Source organism: Seriola aureovittata, chromosome 15, assembly GCF_021018895.1.
Source record: "Seriola aureovittata isolate HTS-2021-v1 ecotype China chromosome 15, ASM2101889v1, whole genome shotgun sequence".
In the NCBI taxonomy this organism is placed as follows: domain Eukaryota; kingdom Metazoa; phylum Chordata; class Actinopteri; order Carangiformes; family Carangidae; genus Seriola; species Seriola aureovittata.
Window position 1 is genome coordinate 12,543,470 of NC_079378.1, and position 22,916 is coordinate 12,566,385.

A 22,916-nucleotide genomic window follows, 5' to 3' on the forward strand; every position below is an offset into this window, starting at 1 on the left:
TGCCCTTCTCTGGTTGTTTTAAGGTTTCGTCTGTGCAGGTTTTGGTACAGTATCTGTGCCGTTCAAAGTGTTTGTGTTTCATCATTACCACACTTCCCTGATGCAGCCAACTCTTACCTTCGCCATTACCTCTGCTGCCCGGCACAAACACAGACACACACAACACCATCACCACCACCACCACCGCCACCACAGTTTCAAACAGTGGTTATATATTGTCTAAAAAAAAAACATATCCACAAGGCTCTGTCCACTGTCACATTTTGCAAAGGCACGAGATGGATAATTGTAATGATTTGTGAGCCACAGCAAAACCCGCAGGGCATCCGGAGTAGTACTTGTGACTTTGTCTTGTCAGCTGCTGTTGAGCAAACGCATGTTATAGACGTACCACATCGCGAGGGAAGCTTACTTTATCCCTCTGCACAGTGTTCAAAAAAGATCTCCTTGGTAAAAAAGCCCAAATACAGATAATGATTTCATGAAACCACTGCAACTTATAGGAGCTATTTGTTAGTTTTGCAATTGCTACATAGCCATCGTTCGCATTAACAGCTGTTTTTCTTACCAGTCTAGAAGAAAACATTGCGAGTTCAGCATCTAACTTCATCCCTTTACTCACCAAGAGCTGTCTCCAGTGGTGGAAAGCAGCACCAATTTGAACTTTTGTCTGCATCACGCCTTTTTTTTCATCCACGGAAGTTATTACGCTAACCAGCTAGCCCCAGCCCGTCTCATCACTTTCCGATAGCGTCTCACTGTAGCCTCCAAACTGCCCAGACGACAGCGTTGCTCAGAGGGCGTATCATAACCGCTTGTTGTGTAAACGTTACGATAGCCGGAGCTTTTGTCTTGGGTGGTGATTTCACAAGAAACCACTTTAGGCGGAGGAGAAAGCCTACAAATAGCCCCTTTTAAGTTTAGTCATCTTATGTTATTTGTAAGTGGCTAGTCACTAAAACCAACTTCCCCCACGCACAATATTTGTTAAACAAAGGTCTGAAAATGTGTCACTGACATTTGGAAAGCATGTCTAACCTCAGTAGATGTACCAATTTTTTTGTCTAACGCCAATCTGCCACACCACCGACACACAATGACAACTTTCCAACTGAATCAAAGAATCAAACTTCCAACATATTTCTACTGCTCTGCAGAATTTTTCCAGTAACACCGGTTTGTATTCTGTTTAAGACCCTTTTCCCTCCAAACCTTCAGCTGCATTTGTCACATGTCCTGTAATTCTTAATCCCAGATAAAAATGACAGTTCAACAGAGATTCAGCAATCAAATCATCAAACCCAAATGTGAAAGAGTGAGGGCTAATTTCTAGACCGCACATGCTGAAGCTGACATTCAGCAGTGACACTGAGAAAAGCCTGGATAGACTCGCTTGTTGTGTCTGACACTTTTTACTCAACCAGAGGAAAATCTCTCACATTTTTGAATATGAAACGTTCATGTGGATTTTCTGGGTGCTATGAAAATTCGGTCCTGTGAGTGTAGTGAATCACTAACTGGAGCAGAAGCAGATGAGACAGATTGAGGGATGAAGAAAAAGTGAAGTGCTGTAGTTGAAAATAAAATAACTCCTGGAACACACTGAGCATCACAGACTGATGATATATTAATGCAAGAGCATCTGACGGTGGATTTTTTATTTTTTATTTATTTTTTTCCCCTTTCAAAAATGAATGATTTGTTGAGTGGTTGTTACTTAAAATGACTCAGAATCTTCTCAGCGTTAAAGTGGGCGTTAATATGAAGTCAGTGGAGAAGTTGGTGTGTTATTATTATAAGACTGTGCGGACCAACTCCTATTCACAAGTCATAGTGTTTATATTGGCCTGCACACAGCACCAGATGGGTGGAGTTTGTTGCATCAAAGCAATTCAGAAAAGTCACACGAAGTACATACACACAGAAGTATATAAAAAACCACTGAAAATATTGTTCTGCGCGGCAGATCCCACCCAGCTGACAGAGGGTAAAACGAGCTACAGATCTGTCAAATGATATTCAGACTTTTGATCCTCTGTATGAGGTCTTTTTCTTTTTTTTTTTTTTTTGATGTTTGTTTCTGAAAGCTGAAGTAAACTTGCTGAGCTTCAGAGCAGGCGGCCACAGATTGGCCTCTGTTTAATCGACTTCGTTATTCCCCATCAGTAAATTCTGCTGCTAAAAAGCGTGACAACCGACTCAAGTTGCCGTATAGACGCAGATAGGCGGAGCGGCATTAATCATGTAGTTGTTTTGGTTGTTTTTTCAGCCACGCATCTCCAAAACTGGGTCACATCTCCCCCCAGCCTTTGCTTGCCATTTTACCAGATCGTCTGCCTGAGCCTGCCATATGAAGAATGATATTTGCATCGGACTCTGTGGGGGGAAATTGGCTTATCCCTCCTGCCTCTTAAGTCTCCTTCACTCTTTCTTGTCAGTGACCCAGTTTTTTAACCTTTATTTATTGAGGGAAGCTTTTCTGAACATGTCTGCCCTCTCTCTTTCCCTCTCTTGGAAACATTTATGCTTCATGTTAATGATTTTACACACATTAGCACCTGGGAGCTGCAGAGTACAAGCACAGCCTCTCCTCAGCAGATCCACTGGAGGGGTTTGGGGGGTTACATGCCTTGTTCAAGCCCGTTGTTTTTGCTTGAACTTTTGTACTAAAATAGGTTATCGATGATCACTTTCTGCTCTGCCTTTCAAAACTTCCTCATTTCTGAAATGATATGCTAACTGTTTTTGCTTAATTTTCATGCAGTACAGTTACCATCTTTGACATATGGTCATTTAGTAGCTCCGCTGAAGAGATTTGGAGGTTAAATGCTTTGCCCAAGGACATGTGAGGAGAAAAGCTTTTCCCTGACCAGACTCCGGTCCAAGCAGCCTCTAGCTCAAAATCCAACTCACTTAACCTCTAAGCCACTGTAGTCCTGCATATTGATATTAAAATTTAAATTTGTGGACGAGCTACACGGATGATCTTTTCTTGCCTTTTCTTCAGCATTCTTCTGTCTCTTACTTTGACTCGTTTCCTTTGAGTACGTGATTGTGGAGGGCAGAGTTTTAGCTTGCTGGAGGCCAAGAATCACATCTGTTCAAATGGAGGAGCGCAGTCAGTCAGTCAAAGCCTTATTGAAGCGGGAACAAAGCTTAATTGCGTGACCTTTGAGTGAAGCCTTTGGCAATCAGCCTGCCCTTGGCATGGAGGAGAGCGCCATCGCTCCACGCATCATTCAGGCCAGGGCTTGTGATGAGGAGCCGACGTTCAGAGAAATCTCAAAAGGACCTGTTCACTGTCTCGTCTCACGCTAATGAGGGGGCATAAATTGTAGACTGAGTGCCTTTTCAGGGCTCGGCTGTGCGAAGCTAGGCTAATAGCAACGGATGTGACAATTCAGTTCTAAGAGGGGAGAGGGGACCGTAAGAAAGAGCGAGAGGAAATCCTTTTCACGTTCCCATCAAATCCTTTATGTGTTATTTTAAAAGTGTCGAGCCGGTACAGGCTGTTGGTGCGGGTGATTCAGTTTAGCGAGACATAACGTTTCTGCATAATAACAGTGACTCCCTCCACTGTTGCCTTTATGCCTCTTTCCCTCTCATCCGTCCTGAGCTGAGGCAGGGTGTAGCGAGCGCGCTGAAAGCCTTCTTCAGCCCTGTGCTCCTTTTTTTTTTTTTTTTTTTTTGCCCTGCATGGTGCCTGTTCTGCAGCGCTCACACAAAGAACAAGCTGCCATCAGAACTGTGTCTTGATGCCATAAATGGTGGAAAAGAAAGGAGAAAAAAAAAAAAACCAAAAAATGTTTGAATTGCACCTCAGGGCTCAGCGGTGAAAGTCACAGGTGGGTTGTCAAAGAGTTTTTGCATCAATATAACCATTCGTGGCACGGAAAAAAAAAAGTCGCTTCAAATGTAATTTTAAAAACATTTTTGACATGATGTATGTATAATCATCGTTTCAACATCACGCATCATTCTACCAACTGCTCATACTGGGGTTTATCCAATCATCCTACAGAAATGTAACCTTACTTTTTAGGTTAGAGATGATGTTGATCTAAACACCTCGGATGCTTATTGTCACATCTTTTCATGTTCAACTGTTTTGCTCATCATCTTATTAAAAATAGATGGTGGTTGCAGTTGTCGGAAATGCGAAGCGTTTCTCTGGTACAGTTCGTGGTTTGCACAGCAAATGAAGATGCTTTAATGAACTGGGTAAGCGTTGAACCACTATTGCAATGTATCAAGATAGAGAGTAGCATGTCATGAATATTTACTGTAAGAGCACCTGTGCTACGTGCTAATCAGGTCTTGATTATATTGTCTGGGCAGCTGATACGGGACAGTTTGTCTTCTAGAAGTTAGAATCTAGTACCTTTCTTCCTTCTCTGTCTCTTCTTTTGTATTGCTTTTTTTTTTTTTTTTTCAGACCACCTTGAAAACTTATTTTTCCAGGCTGTGAGAAAGCTGGAAAATGACAGAGATTTAAAAAAAAAAAAAAAAAAATGGAGGAGAAATACAAGATTCGGCATAAAAGGTTTCTCCTGGAAGAACATCAGGAAAAGATGCTCGCCAGTTGAAGTTGCACTTTCTTTTCTCTCTCTCTGCTATCCCTTCCTCTGTCAGTCGGTGCATTTGGAGAGGTGTAAGACAAGCCAAACGTTTCCTCTTCTCCTCATTGTCTTTTCATCCCATTTCATTCTGTTCGTCTGTGAAAGATATGTCTTTGCCTTTTCTTGCGCTTGGCTCTCCACCCTCTCTCCTCCTCTCTGTTCAGCTTACTGAGAGGAGAAATAAATAGGAGAGGTGGCCATTTTTCAGAGGCTTGTGGTCATTCGATAAAGAAAAAACATGGAGAAACATTGTTTTTGCTGAAGAAGAAGAAGAAGATAGTCGAGTGCAGTGAAGTTTGTGTAACGGATGTTGCTTCTTTTTTTTTTTTTTAGTCATCTATGATAGTAAACTGTATGCATTGAAGTTTTGGAAAAAACAAGACATCACCTTGGATACCTTTGATTTGTTGACTTTATATAGACATAACAATTCATTAATAGAACTGTAATGTTATGGATTCATTGAGAACTGAGTATTGTACTGCTGAGGAGAGATGTGCAGTTAGTACACTGGTTGATAAGGCAACAGATTCCTGTTGGGGTGCATTGTTAGAGAAAGTGTGCGTGTGTGTGTGTGAAATGAAATCACTGAGTCACTGTACTAATGCACTGAGCACACACACACACACATCCACACATACAGGCTTGCTCTCTTCTCCTCTCTCTCTCAGTCTGTCATTCTCTCATCAACCCCTTTCTCTCCCCTCCGTCTTTTTCTCACTCTTAATCACCCACTCAACACTCACACACACACAAACACACACACACACACACACACACACACACACACACACACACACACACACTTCTTACTGAGTCCTGTGGACCTTCCAAGCAGCCAATCATTAGAGTCCGTCCCTGCGCTCTGATGTGGCTGCTAAAATTAGCATCCTCTCTCTGTGAGTCGACATCTGCCATGACGCACTGTGGAGAGCCAGGTAGCCATGATGCCCAGAGAGAAAAAACTCTCCTCTCCTCTCCTTCCTCTCTTCCTCTCCTCTCTCCACCTCCCTTTCCCGTTTCTTTCTGTTCTGCTCTCCTTCAGTTGTGCTTCTTCACTCTGTTTGATTTCTTCTTTTGTCCTCCCTTCTCTGGTTCGTACCCCTTTAGTTTTTCTTCTCTTTTTCTTCAGCAGGTCAGCGTTGATGTGCACCCTTTCACTGTTCTTGTATTCAACTTAAAATAATGAGTCAAAATTCAGCACCATGTTCAGTTGAAAGTTTTTTTTTTTTTTTTTGCTCCATTCAAAAGTAAAATACGCCTTACATTTTCTCATAGAGAAGAAAAAAAGATGCACACATGCCAGAAAGCTTTGTGTGTTACTATGACAACCAGCAACTATGAGCTGTCATGTCTCTTAGCTGCAGCATAAATGCATAAATATATATTTCGAATATATATCCTTATCCTCGTCCCTTTAAGGCATCCACTTTAAACCACTGATTAATAGTGTCAGAGCTTTTATTAGAGACGTTTGAGCAGGACTGAGCTCTTCGCCTCTTGTTTTGTTCCTGTATCACACTGCAGGTGCTATTTTAAAGTCTGTAAGTTGACTCTGCAGGGTAGAAGCTCCATTTATACTGTGAACAACCAGTCTATAAACCTGAACTTGCTCTGTTCACATAGCCTACAAAAAAATAAAAAAGTTGTTGACATTGTCGGATGCAATGCATGAAATACTTTATTTCCTTAACAATGTTTTAGATTTTTTTTTTAATTATTACCTCTTATTACCTATTATTAGTATTTATTGATAAATTGGATAATAATTATTGTAGCTGTAGCTTTGCGTTAACAATTCCTTTGCGTTAATTATAGCCCTTTGTAACTCAACACTAAACTATAGTTATGTTAGGCTACATTTATGTTGCTTGATTTGAGGGGATAGTTGCTATGATTTGGTATAATTTGGGTTATTTTATTTGGTTACAGTCCTTCCTGGTCAAGATCACTTCTACATTGTACATTCAGTTCGTTTAGCTGGACTCATGCTGCCCTTATGTGTCTTTCGCACCTCATGGGGTGCCGATAACTATCGCACCACTCTTGCACCCGTAATCACAGCGGCCCTGCCAGAATTTAGCAGTCTAATAATAACAGCGGGACCAGAAGTGAAGTGGAGAGCATCTCTCATCCTTTTCATCCAACAAGGCTGAATGTTTTTCAAGATAAACAGCGAGTCAGACGATGGTGTGTGATGTCAGCTGGCCTTCAAATGCACCTAAAGCACTTTGTCACTGTGCTTTAAAAAAAAAAAAACTGGCTCAGCAGCACCACAATATCAAGGTCCGTTGTGTGGGGAGGGAGGCTGGGTGAGCACCTGTGTGAGTGTGTGCAAGCATCTTCTCATTGCACTCTAGGATTGTTATTGAGTGTCCGTTGCCGTTGTGTGCGACCATGTATACACCCATGTTGTATGTCCGCTTTTATGTGCGCGAGTGGGTGTATTCGATTGTGTAATTTCTGTGTATCAGTGTGTGTTTGTGCTCGTGTTTATTTGAATGTATGTTTCTGCTTCGGCGTCAACGCGAACATGTCTTCGTGTGTCTGTATGTGCCTGAGTGTACGTGTGGTTCCTGGTTTAAAATGTCAGCTTTCAACATTCATCATCAGTGGTTTCTGTTCCGCTAGACTGTTCCGCTAATCTATCATCGCTCTGCAGATGGTCAGAGACACAAGTCAGTCCACAAGCTAAGACGGACAGGCAAACTGCCTCATACAGCGTACAAACAAACAAGCTATATCAGACCTGGCACAGGCTTATGCTTTCACCTTGTCCTGTAAAAGTTGCAGGTTCAAATCCCCAGTTCCCGTCGGAAATCTCTGATTGATTTTGTAATATGTATCTATATATAGTGGCAGTTTATATTTCTTTTGTAGCTATGTTTATGCTGTATAGAAATATAATTACTGTATAATTCTTACTAGGTGTAGCAGTGAACCTTCCAGAAATGTCAGTAGTAGTAGTTGTGATAGTTGCTGCAGAAGCAGTGATAGTTATAGTTTTATTGGTAGTTTCTGGTAGTAGTAGCATAAAGTGTTTGTGGCTATTGGTTGTAGAAGAAGTAAGTCTACTAGTATGAGAACAAGTAGTAGAAATCGCAAGTAGTTTGTTTGGAACACAAGTATTATGTTAGTTAGTAATGTTAAGCTCTTGAAACTCGTGGAGCGTATTTTATTGTTTACTGTTACTGTGTTTTTACTGCTATAAATCATATTGCAACTTTGTTCTGAAAAGTACTATATAAGTATGATGGTGTCACAATAACTTAAAATATTACCATTACTAGTAGCAGCATTAGGGCTGGATAGCGGAATTGATCACATATGTTGATTCAGTTTGATTTGATCCTTCATTCCAATGTGCTTTCCTGAATTTACTGCATACTGAATAAAACATTGTGCAAAGTAGCAACAATGTGCACTTTTTTATTCTAAATTGTAAACACATTTCACAGTTGTAAAACTGTAGACTAAAGATTAGTTTTCCCTAACAAATGCAAAATGTCTAAGAAACATGATAAATCTATTTTTTAGGTCCACATGTGCAAAACAGTTGAGCAAGAATAACTGGACCACTTACAAGGGAGTCATCATTATGCATTTTAAAAACATAAACGCTATCCCCATGCAGCTGTGTATGGACTGTCAGTAGACATCCACTTTAATTATCACTCTGAGCACAGACGGGGCAGAAACTGACAGTCTGCTCACTAATACATCTGCACTATTAGTGGAGTATTTGCAGTTATCATAATATTATCAGTACAGTCATATGTTCTCATAGAAGTCTTTTAATTAAAACTTAAGTCATTCTATAGTTGTAGTAGTTTTAGTAATGATAGTAATAGTGAGGGTAGTTCTAAAGGTGTAAAAATTAGTGATGGAGCCTTGATCAGTTATCAGACGGATAACTGACGCTCTGCTAAGTATGCCTGTGTTTTTGAGTGTGATTATTAATGCCCGTCAGGCTGGTAGCCCCCCTGCTAGTGCAACAGTGCACGCACATGCACACACACACACACACACACACACAGTACACACCCCACAGCCCCTGTTCATGTCATCGGTCCAGATCTAGATTGGACTTAATGAGAGCCCTGCATGCATACAGCCCATAACTCAACACAGCATACTGATCTACTGACTGACTGACTGACTGGCCAGGGGAAAGTGTGTGTGTGTGTGTGTGTGTTTGCGTGTGTTTGTGTGTCTACGTGTGTGTGTGTGTGTGTGTGTGAAACCGATTGTGTTTATTTGACCATGGCTGCTTGTGTGGCTCTGCGCGAGCGTTTGTGAGCATATGCATTACTTCCAGTGCGTGCGTGCGTGTGTTTGCGTCTGTGTGTGTGTGTGTGTGTGTGTGTGTGTGTGTGTGTGTGTGTGTGTGTGAATTTTCCTGCTCTCACATTAATGCTGAACAAGAGTTTCTGTGGAACCTTGTCTGAGCAGCTGAATCTCATCTATTCAGTTTCAGTGAGAGGTCATTGATCACTCGGTGCTGCGTGATTGGATAGCTTGTGATGCAAACCAAACTGATGACGGAACAAAAAAAATAAAAAATTAAACTTGAGTTATTGAAATGCAAAGGAGTGCGACATTTATAGCATGACAGCCCGTCACATTCGGGGAAATGAGGCAACTCAGGATCTCTCTAGACAGAAACTCAATAATTTGATTGTTGCTGAATCATGATTTGGAGAGAAAGTTATTATCTGAATTGTAGGATTCCAAAACTGAATGATCAAGCTTTTCAGACATTCACAGGCTGTACAGAAGAGAGCGGCAGATGTTGGCGGTGTCTCTCGTGTGTAGATAATTGTAGAAAGAGTAAATGAAGCTATTTCCTTTCAGCTAACCTCGCTGCAGCATTTTTAGGAAATAATTAGGTGTTTTCATCGTGTTACAGCAGAAAAATAAAAGGATATGCGTAAACAGACTTGATGAGCATCTGACTGAAAATGGCCAGGAACGGCTGAATACAATGCATGACGGTGATGACATATGAATTAACTGCATGCTAAAGGGGATTTTCTGTCTGTCTGTTGGAAAATTTACTGTATCATTCCCTCTTTTGTAGGAGTTGGGCATCCACTCAATATGTTCATTTGCGAATTATGATTCATCAAATTTGGAAAGCTGAGTGGAAATGGCAAAATTCAATCAGATGTCCTCAGAACAAAGTTATTAGGCTTGATCGATGTGGAAAAATCTTTCCAGCAATAAATAAATCATGTGATAAATGGAGAGAGAAATGCACTTTTTGAGTAATTACTGAAAAAGTTTCCATGGCCGCTCCAGGCTCATTGCACAACAGCCTGTGTCCACCAAAATCCGCCAGAAAATGACATTAGTATTGTCAATCTCGTACATAACTCTTCATTAGTTGTTCTGTTATAATACAGCCAAGCGCTTCTCGTTGTTTTTTTTTTTGTCTTTGCATGAAATACAGCCGACATTAACCAACTCTGTAGAGGATAAACAAGTTACTCAAATCTAATCAGCTCTTGAAGGACTCTGTTTTTTTCCCGTTTTTCCGCTGGATGTGTTTTCTGACTCTCTGAAAGCCGGGGGGGAAATGCACCTCATTTGTATTTCATATTTTGCGCGGAAATTTCCTCGACAGTTCGGAAAACAGCAAGCGCTCGCCTGCCCTTCTACCTGTCTGACTTTCTGCCCGTCTACCTGGTGTTGTCATCTTTGGTTATAATGCTCCTTTTCCATCTGTCTGCCAGCCATCCGTCACAAAAAGAGCGTCTGTCACACAAAGAGCAAAAAAAAAAGAAGAAAAAGACGAAGAGGGTGAGCGGTGGCAGAGAGGGTGGAGATGAGCTGGAGAGGCAGAGAGATAGAAAAAGGCAGGACATAAAACTGCAGGAGCTTGTAATAGTGTTTCCTAGACATTAATTAGCCGCAGTCATTCCTGTACAAACACACAGTAATAAAACTGATATACTATCCTCTCCTCTTTCTCTCCTCCTTTTCCATCCCTTCTTCTCTCCTCTCATTTTCTTTTTCCTTTAACCTCTCCTCTTTCCCCTTCTCTTCTGCTCTCCCCCACTGCTGGGGAGTGTGACGAAAGAGTGAGAGAAAGTGGGTTGAAAGGGAGAAAGAGACAGAAAGAGGAAAAAAGAAAAAAAAAAAGAGAGAAAGATTAAGGAGGAGTGGATCACCCTCAGTCTCTGTCTCTCCTCCTCTCCTATTGCTGAAGGGGAAGGCAAGATTCATCATGGCCTTGGCTCACTGTCTAATGCGCGCACACACACACACACACGCGCACGAGCACACACACACTTTTTTAAAACACTCAGGCACGCACACACACAGTTATTCACACAGTAAAACATGCAGTTGCATACCCACACACACACACGCACACACGCACACAGAGGAACAAACACATGGGCAGAACTTGAACGTGCACATGGACATTCATGGCGTGTTGTTCATAAACACACACACACACACACACACACACACACACACACACACACTCGTCCTCTTGCTCCATTGCATTATTTATTTGTGCTGGCTGGCAGACGGTGCAGGCAGCCAAGCAGCAGAAGCAAGGATGCTGCTTTTTACATATGGCCTTTTCATATACTGGTCTGTGACACAGACACACACACGCACACACACACACACACACACACACACACACACACACACACACACACACAGATCCTCATCTGTCCTTGTCTTTCATCTCTCTTTTCACTTAAATTAATATCACTCCCTTTTCTCCTCTCCCTCATTTCCCTGTCGTCCCACAGCACTAAATCGTTCCTCCTCTCCTCTCCTCTCTTCTCTCCACCTCCCATTCAGTTGTGCTTCTTCACTCTGTTTGATTGCTTTTGTCCCCCTTTCTCTGGTTCGTACCTCTTTACATCTAGTTTGTCTTCTCTTTTTCTTCAGCAGGTCAGCGTTGATGTGCACCCTTTTGTTGTTCTTGTATTCAACTTAAAATAATGACTCAAAATTCAGCACCATGTTCAGTTGAAAGTACTGTTTTTTTTTTTTTTTGCTCCATTTAAAAGTAAAATACGTCTTACATTTTAGGTTCTCAAAGAGGAAAAAAAAAAAAACATGCACACATGCCAGAAAGCTTGGTGTGTCACTATGACAACCAGCAACCATGTGCGGTCATGTCTCTTAGCTGCAGCATAAAAACACTTGCATAAACATATTTCGAAGGGTTTTTATGCTCGTCTTTAAGGCATCCACTTTGAACCAGCAACCTCATGATCACAAGTGCCTTTATTATATAGTAGGAGTCATAACTTTATATTTTAAAAGCGATATATATATATATTGTGATATGGATAATCTTATGGAAATGGAAACTCTCTCTCTTTTCCTCTTGTTTTTGTAGATTTCACTTCATGTTATTAATATTTTCGTTGCCTCTTTCCTTGAACAGTTTCTTTTATTGCACTCGCTCCGTCCAGCAGCACGTCTTCTGTTTCATTCTTATTGGTGTGAAATTCCCGATGAAGGTCGCTTGACTGAAAAATAGTGATTTAATAAATTAACCATAAGGGGCGACGGTGTGCTGGTGATTATTTTTTTTTTTCTTTTGTTTTTGTTTTGCATTTTGGCCTTCTGTCCTGCACACCTGTCGGTTTGCAAAGTTTCATCCTTTCTCTCACAAGTCTCTTTTTTTTTTTATAACACTTCTTCTGCTTTGTGTCTCTTGGGTCAAAAATAAACAAGGTAAGGAAAAACATCACACATCTGGGCACCGAGGGAGAGAGGGAAGAGAGATGGAGAGAGGGAAGAGGTTAATGGAGAGGAGGAGGAGGAGGAGGAGGGGGAGCGAGGGAGTAGGACAGAGGAGAAGAGCTAATAAAGCAGGGATAAGCAGGCTTAGAAAATAATGATAAAATGTAGAGTGAAGTCATACGGTTGATTTGGCACCAGTGTGTGTGTGTGTGTGTGGGGCTTGTTTTCCTATGTGAGTTTGTGTGTTTATGTGTGTGTGTGTTCTTTGCTGATGTCCTTGACTATATGACTGATAATATCTTCGCTTCGGGTCCCTGTTAGAACATGTCAGAACAGACAGACAGACAGACTGTGTGTGTGTGTGTGTGTGTGTGTGTGTGTGTGTGTGTGTGTGTGTGTGTGTGTGTGTGTGTGTGTGTGTGTGTGTGTGTGTGTGTGTGTGTGTGTGTGTGTGTGTGTGTGTGTGTGTGTGTGTGTGTGTTTCTGTCTGTGTGTGTATCTTGTCTTTGTAGGTGTGTGCATGTTCACATTATGTATGAGAATGATTGTGTCTGCATGAATACACCCACTCCCTCAGGTCACACACACCCCTTGTTTTGTTTTTATAGAGTCCTCCTACGCGCTGTACACACACTTTTAATGAGTCAGTAGGTGGTTTTCATTTGGCTACAATTTCTCCTCATTTCACTCTCTTACATCTCTTCCTCGCGTCTTAAATGGGGGAGACAGTAAGGGAGAGATGTGAGGAAAGAGGAGTTGAGGTTGTAATGAAGCGAGACGTCTTCCTCTCTCGGCGTCAGCATCATCTAAAGCAACGTTAGTGGCAGATAACGGTGTCACAGTGGATCACCTGTCAGTCAGCTACAACTGCTCCGTGTTTGTATTTGTGCTTGTAATGTGATGCACTGTATAAATAATAAAAAAGATGCACAGTTGTCAGTGCCAACACTTTTTTTTTTTTTTTTTAGGACAAAACAGAGCATGAAATAATAGTCTCTGTCTGCTGTCTCTTACAAAGAACTTAACCATTAATTAAACCATGATCTTGATTCACGCCTCTATCTGATCTCGAACTGTGTCAAGAGTCGCAGAAACCCGACCATGGAGTGAAGAACAAATGCATTTATCTGCTCCCAGGTCTGAATAAAAAGTGCTGTACTGTAGACTTTCTCTTGCACCGTTAAGTTGAACTGAATTAGGGAGAAGATGATCGCAAAAGCACGCAAAAGTAATCTCGCAAATTCACAAAAAGGTCATGAAATGGATCACCCATTCCTTATCTCTGTCCTGCCGTCCCACCTCCTCTACACACTGCTTTCAACCATCTAACTGAACCGTGTTTCTTTCTCTCCCCTTCCTCTTACCTCGCTGCCCGCGCAGGTGTTTCGTACCGACTTCATCACGGCCATGAAGCTGCCGGACTCGGCCCAGCTCGGCCCGGACGACTTCTACGTGCTCTCAGACCCCTGGAGACAAGAGTGGGAGAAGGGAGTACAGGTCCCTGCCAACGTGGAGGCCATCCCGGAGCCTGTGGTCAGGTAGGACACACCAAGGACATGCGACACACACCACACCCTTGCGAGAGTTTAATATTGAGCGAATGACCACAGGTGATTCTCCTTTTTTTGATTTCCATTTCAGTGAGGTCCTTGAAAGGCAGAGTCAGTCCACGTTGTCTTTTTTAAGACTGCTTTTTCTGTGCCAGTATAATTGGACAGGAGGAATTGTTATCTGTTTAACAGTGATTCAGTACCGGTTGAGCCTGTGGCTGTAGCGCACATAGACATTATGTCACCGCCATAAACACACAGACACTGGCGGAGTTCCCATCACAAAGAAAAAAAAAAAAGATCTGTGAGTTATGAGATTTGAACATTTGTTTGCCATGACTAATAGTTGTTCTGGAAAACTGCCTAATTCTCAGTGGACTTTTGGAAAAGTTCTGAAATTTTAGACTCTAGTACAACGTCGATACGACTGAAGTCATTTCGATAAATGTGACATAACGAGCGTGCAGCAGAGAAGCCATGAGAATTGAAAAGTCTTAACTGAGATTATCCAACAAAACAAATCTTTTTTAGCTGTCACACATTCATGAACATTTATGGAACAGTTCGGGGAAAAATCTGACATTGAATTGTAGTGAGAAAAACTGCATTTAAACTGCATGTAATTACACTTATATGGGTTATATACTTGTTCATGGAATACATGCACACACACCTACATGTGGTAATCTACGCCGACAAACAATCTCTCACACACACACGCTGGGAAGCATGTTTGGATGCTCGTGCAGGGAGCGAAACATGCACAGACACAGAACCAAGCTGGTGGGCAGATGTGTGCAGGCATGCACTTCGACCCACTTATATTCACTCTCATACTGTAGATTAGTCTGCGCTCCCCCCCCCCCCTCTCTCTCTCCCTCTCCCTCTCTCTCTGTCTGTCTCTTTCTCTCTCTCACCCCAGTAGGTTGTTGTGGCTCTCTAGTACTACTGCAGCTGCTTCACATACCCATGTGGTTTGTTTGGCATTCTAGGAACTAATGAAAATGCTCAGACTGCCTGGTAATGCCTGTTAGACAGACATGTCATACTGGGAGGCCACACACACATACACATACGCATGCACGCACGCACGCACATACAAGCATGCATTCTCTTTGATAGGCAGACAAATTATCCAGTCATGTGAGATTTCTGTTAGTTTTTTTTTTTTTTTTTACCTGTTGCGAGAAAAGCGAAAGAAGTCAAAGAAAAGTAAAGAACTTCTGTACGTTACATTTTTGTTGCCTATGAAACAGCCAGAAACAGAGTGAACATGATGAGTAGAAAATGAAAAGCCTGATAAATGTTTTCCACCTCTTTCATTTGAAAGAGTTTGAAGTGTGTGTTCCTCTTGTTTCTACTCTTGAGTTTAAGTGTTTGATGTCATTGGAGGCATTTTCCTCCAATGAATTAAAGGACTAGAGTGGAAAACACTTATTATTCTAAAAAAAGATATATATATTATGTCCACTCAGTCTGTCTACTTTAAATAAGGTTAAAAAATTAGCCTGTTGCTAATTGATGTTTGAGCTTAACTGCAGCAAAAAGGAGCTGGTTGGTGGTTGTGTGAGTACAAACTCCAGGCAGATCCAGTGACATACAATAAGCGCTTCAAACAAACTATATGCAAACTGCGAATCAAATAATCAAGTGTTGCCGAATGAAATGTCATACCTGATGAGGAAACCTGAAACAGTCTCTGACTTGCAAGGGAATACGCTTGCATAAACAGTTTCACTCGAGAGAAGAAATTGAGTTTCCAAAATAGAAAAACAAGAAATGAAAAATCGAGTTCCTCTGAGTCTTAATGAGGGCAGGAGACAAAGGTAATAAATAATAGAAATGAAAATGCAAAAAAAAAAAAAGGAATCTGGATCATTTATATGATTCTGAGATTGAAAGGATAAATGTGTCACCCTTACTGTTTACATTGTCTAATAGGATCATATCTCAGGAGACACACACAAACAGTGCGGAGCTGAGAGACTGAACAGAGCCCGAGAGCAGAGAGATGAATGAGCAGATTGGGAGAGGAAGAGAAATGGCAAAGATAGGCAAGGATAGATGAGTGAATGGGGGCTTATCTATTATCTTATATGTGAAAGAATGATAAAGTGATATACAGTGATGTTGAAATGGAGTGAAAATGGACAGATGAGATAAAGGAGAAGACGGCAAACGTAAGTGTGACCGAGCTGATGGTCTCTGTCAGAGTCTCAGACGGAGGTGTGTTCATCTTTTTTTGTCTCGTCTGTCATCTCGACGCCCCTCTTTCTTCCCCTGCCTCGTTCTTTTCCTCTCCTCACGCTGCTCTGTGATTCGTTTGGGCTGAAATCACCAGCGATGCTTGAGACTTCCTTGGATTTGCCCATACAAGCCTCTGTGGTCGGAGCAGAATCGGCGGTAGGAAACCTTATTCCCACACAGGAAGTCATGTCTTTTCAGAGTTGGGTACAAAAAAAAGAAAAGAAAATCCTGGAACAGTCCACAAACTCCCCCTTTTAGAGTACAGGGAAAGAACAGCGTCCCGTACTTTGTAGAACTGAAAAAAACATAAGGCATCAATGAGTAGATTTGATCCGTTGTGTGATAACAGGATGCCATGTATATCTGGTGTAACATGTATACATGGTGGGGCAACACCGAGAGATGAAATTGATTTAACTCTCGGTGCAGTGTTGTAAAACCTGAATGGTTTGCAGCGCACGCGGTAGAACTGCCGCGAAGTTGCACGATGTTCGCTCTCTCCATCGAAGAGCAACAGGCTCGTGTTGGTGCGAAGCAGTTGTGCCGCTGATCGTGTGCGGAGGGTCACCGTTGCTACCTTGTGGCCCAGGTGTCGCCAAACACGTGGGGTTTCTTTTTATTCCTCAAAAATTGACAGTTAGCTCTCTGCGATTGTGGCAGTGCTCGTACTACTTTCACTCATTATTTCTCTTTATTGGCGAAGAAGTTGAACAAGCAGTAAGAAATGTGGGTTGAGTTGAGGAATGTTAAAGCAAACAGGGGAAACAGCTCACCTGCCTCTCTTGAATGCAAAATCCTCCTTCCTTCACCTCTAAAACTCACTAATTCACATGTTTTATCGAGGTTTATTCGAGTTATTTAGTTATTCTAAATTTTGCTCATATTAAAGAGATTTTGGTAACCCGAAAATAAGAAAGCATAAAGCATGAGAAGCATAAACATGAAGTGAGGTAGTTTTCCCTCTCTCCCCCTCTCTCTTCTATTTATGTCATATTTCTTTCCTGTTTCTGTTAACTATTTTTGTCCCCATCTAACTCTCTCTCTTTTCCTCTTTTCTCTTTCCTCTTTTTCCTTCCTCTCTCTTCGATGTCTTAATCTCTACATCTCCCCCTCTCCTTGCCTTCCCTCCTCCATCTCTCCCACCTTTCCCTCTTCCCTTCGCTCTAGTCAAGCCAGAGGCGCAGACACATTTTTCTTTTTCTATTTTTTTTTTTTTTTTTTTTTTTTTTTTTATGAACAATGACATCATCTCTAAAAATTGTTGGAGAGGAAAAGGGCTGCGGGCCCCGTCTGGCTTTGACAACACTCCTCTTCCACATTTGCCTCTCTCCTTGGACCATATTTGGCCGCTGCGGCATGATTTTCGGTAAAACTGTTTTGGCGGCTGGTGAAGAGGTCATTATGGTTTGATGTTGTTTTCTTTGTGCCTTTCCTTACCAAAACACAGCGGAGGAGACGCAGGGAGAGGAGGAAGATGGTCTTTTATCTCTCCTTCATTCTCTGTCTCCCTGTCCTGCACTCCCATTGTTTCTGTCCTTTACTTGCTCTCTCCCTCGCACTCATTCTCCCCCTCCTCTCCTCTCTCTTTTTCTCTTAGCACTCTTTTTTCCTTGTTACTTTATCTCTCCACATCCTACCTTTCCTTCGTCTGCCTTTTATAATTTCTGTCTTTTTCCTCTTTGACTTTCTTCTTGCTTGTCCTCCTGTCTGGCTGTCTCTCCTCCCCTCTGTCTATTTTATTTTATCACTCTCTTTCCCCTCTGTTCCTTTCTCTCTCTTACTCTCTCCCTCTTCCTCTCCACGGTTTTGTTGGGGCCGAGTGGAAGTAATTAGCCGTTGCGTAACACTGGCTATGTGCAGACAGTGAATGGGGCTTTGGCAGCGACTCGACAGCCTCAGTCCCCAGTGACAACGCCGAGCCGGAGAGGGAAATAATTACACATACACATGAGAAGATCTGTGCCTTTTCACGAAATGAAAGAAATGAGATAGTGGTTATTTTATTTATTGCTTCATTTTTTCCCCCCTTGGACTGGTGGCCGAGTCGGTGAATGTGAACCCGTTGTTTGTGGTTTGGCTGACTACGCTTGCGTTTTGAATGGCGTGTAAAGCTGCGGCCACGGGGAGCGTCACACGGAGAGGCTCCTCACCAAAGTGGTTCATGTACTGCAAGACAAAAAGATTGATCGTGCAGATTTGACAAGGTTTTTGTTTTGTTTTTTTTGGAACATCATACCTACATACTGTGTATTTCACAGAATAGCAATATTTGAAGTTATCATTGGTTGACACACTTCAAGTGTGTATGTAAATCCCGAGATGTAAATCTTGAATTAGGCTGGGATTGCAGGACAGTGGGATACATCATGTCCCCACTGATGGAATATCTGTAGTCAGGTTTCCGGCAGCTGTGATCATATGCAAAACTTGGGTGAGATACACATGGATGCTATGAAAAGCTTCAATCAACAAGCTTTAAGCCGTACTTAGAAGGGATGGAAGGTGCAAACACTGAGGGCAACAAGGCCTTTTAACAAGAGAAAAGATTTTCTGTGCGACACATTTCTGTGAAATTACTGCTCATGATAAAGAAACTGGTTTTGTTTATTTGATCATAAACAACCTAGACATATAACACCTTACACAAAGAAGAAAACTAAATCAAAAGACACAAATTGTGTGTAAGGACATGGAGAGTGAACACAATGAAAACATAGATACTGTGCCTTAAAATCCTTAACTTGTTGATGGTTTACACATCCCAGCGACGTGGCTAGGTATTTTTGAAGATGCCACCTGCAGACATGTTGGTTCAGATAGTGCAGGCATACTTAGCATAGCAAATACAGCAACTCCATCAAACACAACTGAAAGGAAAAGTCAATTTCAAATTTCGACTATTAGGCTGCATGTGTTATGACAATCTGACAGCTGCCAAATACTGAACACATTATTACATTACAGAGTTGTCAGTTCAAGCTGAGTACTGCTGAAAAAACATTCAGTAATTTGTTGACATTTTTTTGTACTTTTCAGGACTTGTGAGAGCTGAGCACTTGGCAGGTTCAGACCGGACAAAAAAAATATAATTGCGCTGGACATTCCCCCAATAAAACTGATTGAGGCGGAATAGAGTTTCTGAGAAGGGAAGTACATATGTCAAGCTTTGCATTCAGGTGCGGGTACAACAGGAAGTACAAGCCAACACAATTTGAATAGATGGATACCTATGGAACTTAATACAGTATGTAAAACCATGGGTCGTTGCTGATTAAACAGGCAGTTTCTGTTTATATATACAAATTCACCTGTTCACGCACGCACACATGCACACGCTAGCGCTCGACAGGTATGCAGATAAAACAGGCACACAAACACGCCCTTTCACTGGGACAGACAGTGCAGCAGTGGGTCAGAAGGCTAATCGCCCACTAATAACTCAGTGACTGTCTCAGGCACACACACAGATAATGGATTGAAGAGAGCCTGAGGGCAGTAAGATGGATAGAGAGATGGAGAGAAGGACAAATAGCTGGATACTATGTCACGGCTGGTGGAAGCAGCAAAAGGCAGGGAGGACACCAAGCACAGGCACGTGGGCAGGTGCAGAGGAGGGAGTTTAAAGGTCCCTTATTTTAACTCTTTTTCTAGTTATATCCGTACTGTTTATGTGTGTGTGTGTTAAACACTTCCGTAATGGTGTTGATTTGATTTTCTCCCGCTTTTCTAAAGGGGCTCTTCTCTGTCCCAGCCACACACGGTCAGATTCTGCTGCCAGGCAGAGGTAACCGCCCACTATTCATCAGCAAATGCTCCGTTTGGCTGAGCACAGATGAACTCACAAGGCGGGCCTGGGATCAGATTTGGCGGAGGGCGGTGGAAAAAATGGCTGCATCAGTAACACGTGGATCGTAATATACACATTTAAACACCTACGTTTACAGTTTATACAGCTCGTCCAGCTCTGCGCCCATCGGCACACTTCTCAAACCTGCCCTGACAGCAGCCACACTGCCGCTCCCTCGCTCTCGCTCACCCATTCGCTCACTCCGCTAGTTAACTGTTAGACGTTAACCTGCACACTATAACATTAGTGCTGTCTAAACCTGTCAAGATCGCCCAATTGGCTTTTATTTTACACCTCAGAGTTTATAAAAAACATAAAACACAATTGGAAACCCATTTTCACAATATGGCATCTTTAATAGGTAAAATGATGAGCACCAGGCTTAAAGGATGGACCAGGCTGGCAGGTACAGCCAACAGGTTACAGCAGGGAAACACGCGGAGTAACACATGGCCGGCTCTAGATCCGGCTCAATCCAGCTGGGCATCGATTGTGGTGCTGGGCAGCTGCGGCTCCGCGTCGCCAGGCAGCTGGGAGCCTGGGAATCTGGGTGATGGTGAGGCGGTGGCCAGTAGGCCAGAGGTTAGCCAACTGGGAGACAAGGCTGGTGGCTAGCAGGACCCATGTAAGCCAGCTGGGAGGGCAGGCAAACGTGACAAACAGGAACGAGAGGAAGCACGGGAGGTTCTGTGGTAATTTTATGAGTTTAATAAAGTTGATCTGTTTGCCTAAAATAGTTTTTTGGAATTGTTGACAATTCTCATTGAAATCATGGGACACAGCGAGCAACATTTTTTACTTAATTGGTGAATTAGTGTATTTGTGTGGTTTCAGTGAGGAATGAGCGGAATCATGTTTTATTTTCAGTATCTGTTTGGAGATAAGTAAGTCAGTACACTGCCATGACCTAAAAACTGATTTTATAGCTCAAAAAAGGGCATTACACCACAGTTAGACGCTGGTGGAGAAAGGAAAAAAAAAATAGCTCAAAGCCACAGTCTAATACAGTCTCTCTGTTTGAGAACTTTTAAAAGACATTAACGGATGGTCCCCACATACTCAATATAATCATACTCTGGTCCAGATCTGGACAGTTCAATCACTTCAAACAATTCAATCTGGACCTGATACAAAGTTGAGCAGATTGCTTTCCAGTGACACATTTTTACAGTTTCATGTCACCTTGCATACATAGTTTCAGCTGATGGTAACCACAGTAAACAATAACATCATTGAGGTTGGGCACTCAAATTAAATGTTCAAAAATAGCCAATGCAAATAAAGGTTAGCCATGAAAACTCATGTTCCTTTTTTATGTGTGCAGAGCAGAAGACCAATGCCTTATACAGAATCAAACAGATAGCCATTGTGGAGTACATTAAAGTGCCCAACATGCCCAGTTTTAGAGGTTTTGTCCCTAAACTTCACCAGCTGAAGTCGTCATATCAAGCAGCAGAATAATTTTAGAATCAATAAAACAAGAGCGGGCGATGAAATCAGCATTTAACTACAAATATAATGGAAAAACTTAAATCCCTGGAAACTCACTAATGAACACTGAGATCAGTGTCTCTGCCGGACCATCAAAGCTTTTGTGTCAAGTTTAAAGACTTGAAATGTCACTTTTTTGTGAGTTTTTAGAACTTAAACATCAGTCACATAATCCACTCTTTTTGGACCTGTGACACTGTGCCAAGAGTAAATTTGGAAAGCGGACCTCTAAGTTTTATATTTGAGTAGCACTGGAATACTTGTTCATAGTCAGTCATATGAAAAGAAAATCTCTGGTATTCCTTTTATTCCTTGGAGAAATTATTAAAATCTGTAATCCTTGTCTGGAAGAAAAAGAGCTGGGAACAACCCAGAATAAATCTGACATTTGTTTCTCCTTTTCAGTGTATCTGATGAAGACAAATAGCCTGTTAAAGGTCATGACAAAAGCATTGATGCAAGTACATCGGTGACATGCATAAAACAAGAGGAAAACAGGGAGGGATGAAGGAAAAGAGAGTTGGTTAGATGACTGAAAAGCCCCTTAGGGATTTACCCTGCCCAGCTGCAGGCCCGTCCACCGCTGCTTTAATAAGTCGTTGTGTATGAATGTTCACTTTTATGAGAACACAACTGTATGCGTGCACATATGTGTTTGTATGTATCGGTATGGCCACAACAACATCTGGAATTTCACCCAAGATACCCTCTGATCTTTCCAAAACAGCTCTTCATCAGATAATAAGATGACTAAGAGCAGCATCATCGGCCTCATCATGTACAGGGTCAGTGGGTGCACACGGGACTAATTGCTTCCACACACACACACACACACACACACACACACACACACACTCTACTGATTTTTGTTGGTAGTCCAGTGCACTGCGGTTCTTGATAAATGGCAGCAGACGGATGGATGAATGAACAGTTGACAGGCTGGTTTGCACATACATGTACTACGTGTTGAACTGTTGCGCTGGGAATTGCCCCCTACATGGATGACATGCAGAGCGAACACACTGGATGAACGGAAAACTTTTCCATGCATGAATTAATTAACAAATGTCTGGCTGAAGGAACCGTACTTACTACAGCGGCCACAACTGCAACTTGCATCACACACATCTGGAACAGTTAAAACACAGAGCGACTGTATCTTACTGCTGGGTACCGAAGTGCAACGACAATCATTTTCATTGCCTTTTGAACAACATATTAAAAAACCAATTCAATCCCCGGAATCTGAAGCATGTAGGTTCATAACTTATGCAAGCTAGCTAGAAACTGGAATCTTGTGTAGCCAGACTCATTAGCTTCACTCTCAGGTTTTGGCGTTTGGAGTTCAACCAAGTGAGTAATTTTTTCACTTTTGTGTTTCTTTCTTCAGACCTCTATCTTATCATAATCATAGAAGTTTTTGGTTTCCCCTTGTTGGCA

The 22,916-nt window shown here is 42.0% G+C and overlaps 1 protein-coding gene across 1 annotated transcript in view; it reads left to right on the plus strand.

The window, feature by feature from the left end:
- jade2 (jade family PHD finger 2) overlaps nucleotides 1–22,916 on the plus strand; it is a 184,204-nt gene that overhangs the window by 38,527 nt on the left and 122,761 nt on the right. The window contains exon 4 of the mRNA XM_056397068.1: nucleotides 13,722–13,879. Within this exon, the coding sequence (XP_056253043.1) occupies nucleotides 13,722–13,879 (158 nt within the window). The remainder of the gene's footprint in view (nucleotides 1–13,721; nucleotides 13,880–22,916) is intronic.